At 33.5% G+C, this 12,237-nt stretch overlaps 1 protein-coding gene across 2 annotated transcripts in view; it reads right to left on the minus strand.

Annotated features, from left to right (window-relative positions):
• The window catches only part of LOC111153382 (vacuolar protein sorting 13 homolog C), a 180,313-nt gene that overhangs the window by 154,428 nt on the left and 13,648 nt on the right, over positions 1-12,237 (minus strand). For both annotated transcript variants that reach the window (XM_022512378.1, XM_022512377.1), the window contains exons 2-5: positions 10,913-10,956; positions 7,794-7,836; positions 4,335-4,430; positions 2,815-2,916 (exon numbers count right to left, since the gene is read on the minus strand). In XM_022512378.1, the coding sequence (XP_022368086.1) occupies positions 2,815-2,916; positions 4,335-4,430; positions 7,794-7,836; positions 10,913-10,956 (285 nt within the window). The remainder of the gene's footprint in view (positions 1-2,814; positions 2,917-4,334; positions 4,431-7,793; positions 7,837-10,912; positions 10,957-12,237) is intronic.

The following is a 12,237-nucleotide window of genomic DNA, read 5'->3' on the forward strand; positions in this document are numbered from 1 at the left end:
ACCATGGCTCCCTTTAAGGAATGGGTCTAAAGGGTAAAGAAGAGTGGGTAAAGAATAGTGGAATAGGAGACTGACATTTTTCATCAGAAGTCTTTTTGGCAAAACTATTTGATTTTAAAGTGTGTGTATATATCACTTAGATAAAAGTAACAATTGTAAATACAGAATATACAGGATGTGGGAACCTTTGGCCTCACTAGGAATTTTATCTTTCCCTTTACTTTATAATAGCCCTTCCAGGAAAATAAACTCACTACAGTAAGATAAAAGGAGAAAAACATCAAGAAGTTTATTTTTACTGTTGGGCCAAATGTTTAAAAATGAACTCATTTATATCTCAGTTTTATTTTTTCCCACAATTGTGGGCAGCACTGTATTTTACCAAATGAAACATATCAAGTAAAAATGCTTTTTTTTTTTTTTTAAGCAGATTAGCATAAGGACTTTGTTTTCCAATTTTATCATCTGCTGCTTGGGGTTGAATCACTTTCCTTACCTCTCTGAGTCTCTATACATGTGCGATGGTACCTTTGTGCTTTTAAAACCAAGAAATAAGTAGAAAAATAATAAGCCTCAAAAAAAAGTATGGTATTAAGTAATAATTATTAATAATGGTGGAATGCAAAGCATCAAAAGACCAGGGTGTCTTTTATTATTCGCATAAATAATAATACATGAAAATGTGACCGATATTCACAGAAACTAGAAAAATAATTATACTCAGTCAAGATAATTAAATGTATTGCAATTAAAAAACCCAATATCAATATATATCCCAATTATCCCATACTCCCCAATTCATCTCTTTAATTTTTTTTAAAATACTGTTTTTAAGTAATCCCTACACACAACTTGGGACTTGAATCCATAACCCCAAGATCAAGAGTCACATGTTCTACCAATTGAGCCAGCCAGGCACCCAGAATTCTCTTTAATACTCAAAACATTTTTCTGAAAAAATCTAAGAGAGTAATGTTAAAACTGAGTATACTTTCTGAATTTAAGTTCTATCCCACCAAAACCTAAATTTTATCATCCAAGAAGCTATTCTTTATACTATATAAGCCTAATAGACCTATTTACACATGGTGCCACAGATGTTCAGACCCTATATATCAAGTCATCCTTAAGAGCCTCTCTGCCACAGCTAAACATATGAATTTCCTAAGCATTAAAGACCCAGGAGTCAAAATTTCATAGCTACTCAATACAGAACATACAGCACATTATCATTTGCCAATTAAGCTGTCCGCTACTAGAACAGGAGAGACTATACATGCTTTTTCTTGCAGTTCACTGGAAACACGAAAATATTTTTTAAACAATCACAGTTATTTCCATCCAAAAATAAAAAAGAAAGAGGTACTGGAGGTTTGTTTCTGAAAAGGGAAAATATAGCTTAATTTTGTATATACATAATAAATTATATGTGTATAATAATGCTATATTATATATATAATGATACATTTTATTATATATACCAATTTATCTAACTATATGTCAATATGCCTACTAATGAATATGTATCATTAAATACAGTGTGTTAAAAAATAAAGTTAATCTGACCTGTATCAAGAAAGAAGTGAAAATCTAGTGCTCTCCCAAGTCTTTCTCTTCATTTTATGGTACTATTTCCACATATACTAATTAACCAAGAGTGAATAAAAGTAAATAATCACACTGAATTGTCATGAGACAAAACAATTTTCATCTTGCTTTATTTAGCACATAAAAGTAATAGAAAAAAGAATACTGCTTTCATAAAAATATAAATTCTTAAACTTCAGAAGACAAAATATGCTCAAGTATTAAAAAGAGAAAAGAAAAACATTTTTAAGTTTTTAAAAATTTCTTTCATTAAGACAGCCTCCTCTGTATTTTAAGTATTTTAGTAATTTTTTATAAAAGAATCAATAATTCTGTATATGAAAAAGCACTTGAGGCAAAAAGAATCAGAAATAATTGATAAAGACTTTAAATGAGAAAATATTTTTAAGAGAGATTTCTTACTGATTCAATTAAATGTCAGCAGCTTAAGCCAGGAAACAAAATCTTAGTATATCTGAGTATCATTTCTTAGTATATCTGATTATGATGCTGAATACAATCAGGAACTGGGATGTGATCTGATTGAAAGAGAAATAGTGGAGGTTTGGAAAAGTCTTTCAACTTATCACTCTATAGACTGCTTTTTCATCTTATCCTTATTCTTGCTCCATAAACCAAATCCAAATAGTCATCAGATTTATTTTTAGATAAAAATAAAAATACTAAACCTTGAGGTGAGATGTTAAAATGTTGAAATCTGAAGAACCAGGTTTTTAAAAATATCTTATACAATATGAAGAGATACAGCTAGAAATAGAATTACAGCACCATTTCCTCTAAACAATTATTTCACTATATTGATATGCTGAACCTCATTATCTCCCATGGATATACCTAAAAATGTAGAGGAGGAACCTATTAACATTTGGCAGAAACAAACACGTCTGCAAGATCTCACAGAAAAGTCTCTAAAACACAGCACAATAAAAACGACTGGTTGTAAAACTGGCAGTGAGATCAAACAATCACATGGCAATGATTCCCAAGTGTAAGTCATTAACATACTTATAGTCAAAACTTTGAGATATGATTTTGAAAGAATATTCTTTCTTTGGAACTACAACTTATGGAGGCTTAATAAAGCATCCTCTCTACAGTGCATTAAATATATCTAAAACCTAAATATATAAGCTTATCTAAAACAAACATATTGTATCGCTGCTCAGTCTTTTGGCTAAGATCATGTGTGAAACAAACATACTGTACCTTTCTCCGCTGCTTTTTGAAGGGCTTCTTCAATTCGGGATAGCTCTTTCTGTTTAATATCTTGCAAGGATTTTTCTTCTTTTTCAGCATCATATTTAATACCTAAAAATATATAGTAAGTTCACATACTAGGAAATACAATTATTAAATAAAGAGGAAAAGTTCAAACTCATTATGATTGTGTGTGTATTTATAAGTCTTGTAAGCCATTTTTTGGTAATTCAAAAAAGCTGCATTCTTTAAATTAGTTTTACAAAAAGCTTAAACATAAATAAATAATTCCTATTTATTTACAAAGCTTTAATCAAAACAGAAAGGAGACACAGAAAGGAATTAAAGGGAGAGAGGAAGAAAGGAAAAAGGGTAAGGGGGGAAAGAATGAGTAGAAAGGTAAAAGGGAGAAAAAGAAGGAAGGCAGAAAATATAATTTCCAGTTATTTTTGTCTGAGGAGTAAAATTTTGGGTAACTATAAAAAACATGTAACATCTAGTACTAGCTGGTTATCAATACAGATTAATAAAAAGACTTTCCAAATTTAAGACTATATACTAACAATCAGAAAATATATCTCCTTTTTATCCAGAAATCTCATTTCTGATAATGTATCCTAAGGAAATAATACAAAAGAACAAAAAAGATACCTATAAGAATGAGGTGTTTATAATGTTCAATGTAAGAGCCCAAAACAGTAGGCACCGCACAATAAAATACCATACAGCCTTTCAAAATTATCCCATCATATACCAAAAATATGTACTTAAGTAAAAAAACAGATCCATGTTGTATACATAATGTGATAAATGCTACATCAAATCAAATATGTATATAGTAAAGCATGGATAGCAAAATATAAAAATAAAAATTGTGTTTGCTTTATGGTTGGGAAAACAAGTAATTTTTCCCTGAAATATCCAAACTTTTCTTAACATTACCTTGTTCTTATAACTGAACAAACAGTTGAACAAAATATATTACTTAAACACTATTGCTTTATATACATTCATTAAAAATTAAAATACTTTCATTTATGATAGAAAAAATTACCTATTTCACACACATTTTTGAACGAGCATTCTCTCAAAATGAGAAGCAACAAAATAGAGAAAAAAAAGTCCATTCTTTAAATCTGTAGATTAACACATCAGTACTTTTTAAAAACTTATTTCATTTCCTTCTCCAAAAGCAAATTTTTAATGCATCTCAAACTTAAAATGAAGGCTTAGTTGCAAAATAATTATTCGCAGAGAAGATAATAAATTTAACAAACAGTTGGAATTATTCTTCCCAACAATAACATAAAAATATTTTATGTACAATTCTGGCAATATATATGCATATATATGTAAAATGTATAAATGTAAAATATAAAATATATATGTGCATATATATATACAATTAGTTTATTTAAAGTACCTTCTATTTTATTAAACATAATAAAATAGTTAACTATTTAATAAAATACTTAACCATTTAATTTCACTATGCTATTGCTGAATGGTTATAACCTAAAACAACATACTTGCTCCAGGGACAACAAGCAGATAGAGTCCCTCTAGGGTCGCAATAACTGCTTCTCCATAAAGGTTCTTCCAAGGAATCTTCAAAGTTAATTTATCTAAAGAAACATAATTTCAACCTTTAATTCTTTTTTGGGCTACTCCAGAAGATACACATTTCCCACTTTGCATTTAGAGAAAAAGTATAACAAAACCCATCACGCACATAGTATGTATATCACTCAGAAAAAAATGAAAAAACTCCAACACTGAAGTTTGCAAAGATCTCTTCCGCATTAATTACTATTTTTTTTTAAAGATTTTATTTATTTATTTCACAGAGAGAGATCACAAGTAGGCAGAGAGGCAGGCAGAGAGAGAGATAGAGGAGGAAGCAGGTTCTCCGCTGAGCGGAGAGCCCGATGCGGGACTCGATCCCAGGACCCTGAGATCATGACCTGAGCCGAAGGCAGAGGCCTAACCCACTGAGCCACCCAGGTGCCCCTAATTACTATTTGAAGTAACTATTCACACTGTGCTTACACGTTTCAAACTTTCCGGCATCATCTCATTTGATATATGCCCAACATACAAGAAGAATGAGGCAGCTATTATTTCAATTTTGAAAACAGAAAACTCACTCCCAGGGAAGTTAAATAAATTACATAAATTTACCTAAGTCATCAGTGTGGATGCCAGAGTGACCCAACTACTCATATCACCAGAATCATTGGCACCTTTAAATAAAAATTTCTGAAGTTCCAAGAACGGTCTAACAGCATAACAAGCAGAAGAGGCAATAAAATAACACACGTAAGGGAGCATACTTTGATTCACCTGCATGGCTTATGTTGGTCAACAGTTTTAGCTGGGAATCTATTCCCAGGGTTCAAATTATTTCTCCATTTAAATTTTATTTTTTCTGGGGCGCCTGGGTGGCTCAGTCATTAAGCATCTGCCTTCAGCTGGGGTCATGATCCCAGGGTGCAGGTATCAAGCCCGGCATCATCATCAAGCTTCTCCCTCTCCCACTCCCTCTGCTGTGTTCCCTCTCTCATGTCTCTCTCTGTCAAATAAATAAAATCTTTTTTTTTTAATTTATTTTTCCTTCTGTCTATAAACCTGTTGAGTTTCCTAAATAGTTACCATGTCGGTGGAGTCTAGAGGCAATGCCAGTGTACATCTGGGCCATTTCTAAGTCTAATGACTTTAGAGTAAGAACCACCTGTATTTATAACAGATACTGTTACATATGTAGCTAACTCATAAACTCTGAAAAAGTTGATTTGAGGGATGACTGGGTGGCTCAGTCAGTTGGGCATCTGATTACTTCCACTCAGGTTATGATCTCAGGGTCCTGAGATGAAGCTCTGTGATGGGCAAGGTGCTGGTCATGGAGTCTGCTCAAGATTCTCTCTCCCCCACTTTCTTCCACCCCTCCCCCTGCTCACATGCACATCCTCTGTCTCCAACATAATAAAATCTTTTTTAGAAAAGTTGATTTGAGGGGCACCTGGGTGGCTCAGTGGGTTAAGCATCTTCCTTCAGCTCGGGTCATGATCCCAGGGTCCTGGGATCGAGCCCCGCATCGGGCTCTTTGCTCAGCAGGGAGCCTGCTTCCCCCTATCTTTCTGCCTGCCTCTCTGCCTACTTGTGATCTCTGTCAAATGAATAAATAAAATCTTTAAAAAAAAAAAAAGTAGGTTTGATTGCCTTTATGGTGAGCATGAGACTGAAAAAGTCAGAAATGCCCCTTTAACTATAGCACACCAAAAAAGGGATGTCTGTTCCCTATACCTTTTCTTCTCCCCATTTATCCTCACTCATTATCCTCCCATCCTTCATTATCCTGACTTCCACTGGAATTGAGTTAGTTATATCACTGCCTTCCATTTACAGTATAGGAAATTTTTTAATCTTTAAGTAAAAGGATAACCAAGGAGCTCCCACAAATATGTCTAGCTCTTAGAAAACCAGAACATTCTTGAGCTTACTTAACCACACTGACTTTACAGGTTAGGTGTAATATTTTAACCTCAGAAAAATTTAATAACTAATAGAAATGCTCCATAAACCAAAAAAGGGACAAATATTTTTAAAAATATGCTTTTATCCTTATATGTAAAGGGTCAGTGAGTAACCCTGAAGGGAGTCATTAAATTTTTATGCTTTAAAAGACAAAAGAACAAATTCTGAAACTTCAGCAAACCTCTTCTAAAATGTAAACCTAGTTCTAATAACATAATGAATAATGTAAAAGTTCTTTAGTCACATATAACTCACCCAGTACCCCAGAAATGCAATTTTAATAATAGAACCCAACTATAACTATGTCCTAAAATTGGATCTAACTTCTTGGAAGATAAACATATATTTATCCTTGCCTCTCCCACAGCTACCTACGTAGTCTCACATAACACTGTGTGCATAAATATCTCTAAGGAAAAAAGGATAAATGAATGGCATTAACTTTACTCTAGGATTTCAATTAAGCATGCAGGACCACAGTACTTCTAGATATCACCACAGCTAAATATCACCACTTCACCCAGCACACAGCTCTGTATAACAGACAAGCGAAAAAGATAATGCCTGCCCTAGGGATGCTTTCAATCTAAGGGAGTGTCACCTGTTTCAAGAGACAGAAACATAAAAACATTACTTTATATTAAACGGAACATGTATAAGGTGATACAAAGTAAACTCAAACAGAAGTATTCAAGTAGTCAAGTAGTCGCTGAGATGCTAGAACAGTGAAAAACAAAGCCTCCCCTGAATACAAAACAAATGAGGAAGGAAAGCCATGTGGTGAAGTAGCAGGATGATGGAAGTAGAAGGAATGATGGTGGCATAAGTGAAAATTCTAAAGTAACAGCAAGTTATCTAGGGCTGTAAACTACATTTTTAAAAAATAAAAATCAGGTAATATGGAACAGTTGAGAGGACTTCATGGGTTAGTGTTATATTAAAAAATTTCTTCAACAGAGAGGAAAGCTAGCTATGGATGATCTTAGTGTAAGAGTTTAGCTGCAAACACTTTCTACTTACCAAGACATATCCTCTATACCACGTTGCTGCATAGTATATCAAGTGAAATGATTGAACAAAACATGAGGGAAATAAGCTACACTTAAATTTTATTTACTAGCACTTGGCAAATTATATTACTTCCACTTTTAAAGAAAAAGCATATAGAACTTAGATATCAATTTTGAAAATCAAGATCTATTTTGTGTAGTAGAACCAAAACCTAAAAAGTATCATTGCAGTTTAAAAGTCCTTCCATTTGAAGAGTAATTTTCTACCCTTTTGGCAGAAATTCTGAAGTATTTATGTATTACATATAACATATATTAGGCCCAGAGCTCCAAAAACTCTAAACAACAGAAGTCAAACCTCTCACATTTTTGTTTTAGATCAAATAACACCAGAAAAATAAAAAACTAAAAGGATCAAGAATAACTCAAGCGAAGAGTACTTACCAATTTGGCCAGCTTTGACTTTAAAAGGAACATCCAACTCACTCTTCAAAAGAAAGAAAAAAATTTAAAAGACATCTTAAATTATTAAGCTCCCCCCAAATTACCTTTATATCATCATTTAAATGCACAATCAATCAATACACAATCATCTCACAGGAAAAACATGAAATAAATTTTCTGTATCTGAGTAACTCAGGACATTCTGAAATAAAAAAAGAATTTCTACTGACTCAAATTGGACTTTGAGGAAAGAACCACAAGAGAAACAAAACTATGAATAGGAATAATAGGAAAAGAGTTTGTAGCTAAAGAAAGTAATTGGGTAAACCGAATACCTGTTTTAATAAACCAAACCAAGATGGATGGAAATGCCATGAACCTAAAATAATGATGGACACCGTTTATCTAAAACACTGAAATAGGAAAAGAAAGAGTCCTTTCACAAAAATTAGATGAAAACAATAACTGAACAATTATTTTCACTCAAATAAAATATATGGCAAATAAGCAAAAGAATCTTAAAGGAAAGGGAGATTCTCCACTTACTATTTACCAAATTAGCATTTACTTTAGATTAAGTTATTGACAGGTACCAATAATTAATAAAAATAAACTTTCACTTATCCGGATTCCAAACCACCAGAAAGTACAAATAACTTTTTTATTCACAGAGTATTAAGCAATACCAATATTCACAATGATCACTTGAGTCTTTAGAATTATTAAAAATTAAACCAATCAGAATTACTAAAAATTAAACCAATCTAACCAATTTGTTACCTTAGTATATACTATCAACCTGGTGACTGAAATATAGCACTTTAGGTAACAATTAACTAAAATAATCAGTTTACCCAATCATCTGATTATGCAAGCATTCAAGGTGAACAGGAATGAAACATAATACTGATCTTTTTGTAGACCAAAAAACAAAATTCCTCTCTGGTGGTTAAGAAAGCAGCTCTACACCCAAGGTGGCAGTGGCAAGTTGGGGAGGTGGGAAATGTATTCAAGGGCATTCATATTATACTTTATGTTATGCAGGATACAAACTTTGAATTATACACTTCTAAAAGTTTGGGCTCATGTGCACTTCGATCCTCATGAAATAATTTTTCACAAAAAATAAATGAGCCACTGGGTGGCTCAGTGGGTTAAAGCCTCTGCCTTCGGCTCAGGTCATGATCCCAGGGTCCTGGGATCGAGCCTCGTATCAGGCTCTCTGCTCAACAGGGAGAGAGCCTGCTTCCCCCTCTCTCTTTCTGCTCTGCCTGCCTCTCTGCCTACTTGTGATCTCTGTCCGTTAAAGAAATAAAATCTTTAAAAATAAATAAATAAATAAATGTAAAGAACCCACAGTCAAAGTAAAACCTCACTAATCCAATTTAATTGGGGAAAGGAGGCTAGTTTGAGTTAATGGAGATTATTAATTACTAAATAATTTACTATATTTAACTATAACCCAAATTCAAACTACACTAACAGAGTTCAATTTGTCTCTTAAATATCCTCTTATATATCCTCTCACCACAATTCTTTATTTTTTTTAAGATTTTATTTATTTATTTGACAGAGAGAGCCACAGCGAGAGAAGGAACACAAGCAAGAGGAATGGGAGAGGGAGAAGCAGGCCTCCCACCATGCAGGGAGCCCAAGGCGGGGCTCGATCCCAAGACCTGGGGATCGTGACCTGAGCTGAAAGCTGATAGTTAAAGAATGAGCCACCCAGTTGCCCTCACTGCAATTCTATTTATACTTCTTTCCTTCTAAAATATTTTCCTAAAAAGGGAAAAAAAAATAACCTTTACTCCAATCTCCAGCAGAAGAGTCTTACGTTCTAAATTTTGGGGTAAAATTTAAAAAGTTGTAGCATCCTATATAAATAAAGGAAGGGAAAAAAATTTAAATATTTTGAGTGCCCACTACTTTTAATCTTAGTCAAGCCACAAAAGCAAAGACATACTATATTATTTTGTACTATTAACTCCAATTTAAAGATGATTAAACTAATGCTCACAGAAACTTAGAAACTTGCCAAAAGTCACATATCTGGTAAAAGGGCAGAACCAGCACTGAAACCCAGGTCTGCCACACTCCAAGGTCCATGCCCTTTCCAGCATGCCTGCCAAGTGGTTTCCAGAAGAACAAAATAAATTGTTACTCCACGTGACAAAGTTCTATTCTTAAGATCTTTAATGTCCAAAACTGGCTTCCCTGAGACCAGTCATTTGAGCACTTTGGGTATAAGACTCTCCTTAATTACACAGTTCATCATGTAGAAAGCCAACCAGAAGTCAACACTAGGATTATAAAACATACTGTAGTTGTTAGATATCTGACCTATTAATTAAAGAATAAACTTATTTTGAGGCATCTGGGTGGCTCAGTGGGTTAACTTTCTGACTCTTGATTTTTGGCTCAGGTCATGGTCTCAGGGTTGTGAGACTAAGCCCTGCATCAGGCTCCAGCCTCAGTATGGAGTCTGCTTGGGATTCACTTTCTCTCTCTCTCTCTACCCCTCCCAGTCCTCATGTCTGTGTGCTCTCACTCTTTTTCTCTGTCTCTCTAAAACAGATAAATAAAATCTTAAAAAAAAAAAAAAAAAACTCATTCCTAAGACTTTGTAAAATCAAATTAAGTCTGATAGGCTAAAGCCTAATAGACTGGGAGGAGGAATAGGGGATAGAGCGCTAGAATCCAAAAAATCTACTTGATCTGTTAATATTACCATAATATTATAAGGCTGGACTGTCAATGTATTTCCAAAAATGCAATTATTCATTTGAAAAATTGTTAAAGTCAAGTTCTTATTTACCAAATATGTAAAGATAATTCTGGAGAAAATTACTTAAAGTAAGACAAATGTCCTACAAATCTATTCAGTCAAATTAAGTCAAGGAAAAACATTTCACTTTCTAAGAGAGAGCATTTTGATCAACAGGAAAAAAAAAATCTAAATTTTTAATCTCAGATTTTCCTAAAGCAAACAGTTCAAAAAGTAATCTTTCTCTGAGTGACTCAATCACTTTATCTGGTACCTGGTACCAGATACCAAGTAACCAAGAATTTCTGAAAGTTTACCAAATTAACTGAGTGATCAACATAGTTTGAAAACTTACCAGAGCATTTTCTTTTATCTGTAGGTTATCTAAAGCCACATTACCTTTAAAAAAAAGGGGGGGGGATATGAAGTTAAAATATCAATTAGTATAGCCTGTCATAATGCAGTATGAAACACTGACACTATGCTAAGAGTTAAGAAGACAATAGGTAAGCAAAGCAAACTTCAAGAACTTAAGCAGCCACTAACACAAAGTGTTGCTATATATGCAAATGGTAGTATATATATGTAGGTTAGCCCAGGACAAAAGAAATTACAAATACTTAAACTGGCTAACATTTAAGTAGACAACGAGAAAGAATGTGGAGATTCTCAGACTAAAGAACTCCAGAACCAAAGAAAATATCTATCATTTTGAATGACTAAGCTAAAAACCTCAAAACAAAACAAAAAAAGAAAGAAAAAAAAGGACATAAAGAGATGACTATTAGAACAGATCAATCATATTGTAACCCAGGATTCTCTCCTTAATTATGCTATCAATGAACATTTTCTACAGGAATATAATGTTAGTCTTTTGAAACTCTAAACATGGCATCTTCCCAATGATTACTGTTTATGGTTCTAAAGTTACCTTTTTTTTTTCTTTTTTTAAGTAAACTCTACATCCCAATGTGGGGCTCAAACTCATGACCCCAAGATCAAGAGTCACTACTCTACCAAATGAGCCAGCCAGGTGCCCCCATTGTTCTAATGTTAACTCATCCAATTCTTCTTAAATCTAAAGCCATTATGGTACCATTATATGACTCCAGTTTTAAACGCTGTACTTACATTTGTTGATATAATATACTTGATATAATTCTTTTATGCTATTGTTAGAGATGTACTTTTCCCAGATCTCAGATTTTTTTCAAACAAAAAACACTTCTATGAGTTAGGTGCTGAAAAGAGAGAGATGAGAAGAACAACATCCCTGCTATTACGGAGCTCACAGCCTAGCAAAGGAGACCAAATTTCTAAAATTTTAGAAATATTCTAGTGGCATTCCAGGAGACAGTGCAGAGATGCAAAGAAGGAGAAACCTAACTGCCTAAGGAGATCAAGAACTTCCCACCAAAGTCTTGGCTAGAAGGCCAAAGAAATATTTACCAGGTGGATAAGAAAAGAGGGCAAACACACATGCATGAGTAAGACACATTTTAGAAACCACATGTGGTTTGGTGTAGCTAGAGGGTGTGAGAAAAAAAAATAGGAGATAAAGTCAGAGAGGTTGGCAGGAGCCAGACTAACAAAGAATTTTGAGGATGAAAAGTTCAGATTGGTCACAACACGGAGATGAAATATGTATAATAGGGATGACAAAATCAGAGCTATATTTTA

The sequence above is a fragment of the Enhydra lutris genome, unplaced genomic scaffold, assembly GCF_002288905.1.
Source record: "Enhydra lutris kenyoni isolate GAN:26980312 unplaced genomic scaffold, ASM228890v2 scaffoldscaffold31, whole genome shotgun sequence".
NCBI classification, from domain to species: domain Eukaryota; kingdom Metazoa; phylum Chordata; class Mammalia; order Carnivora; family Mustelidae; genus Enhydra; species Enhydra lutris.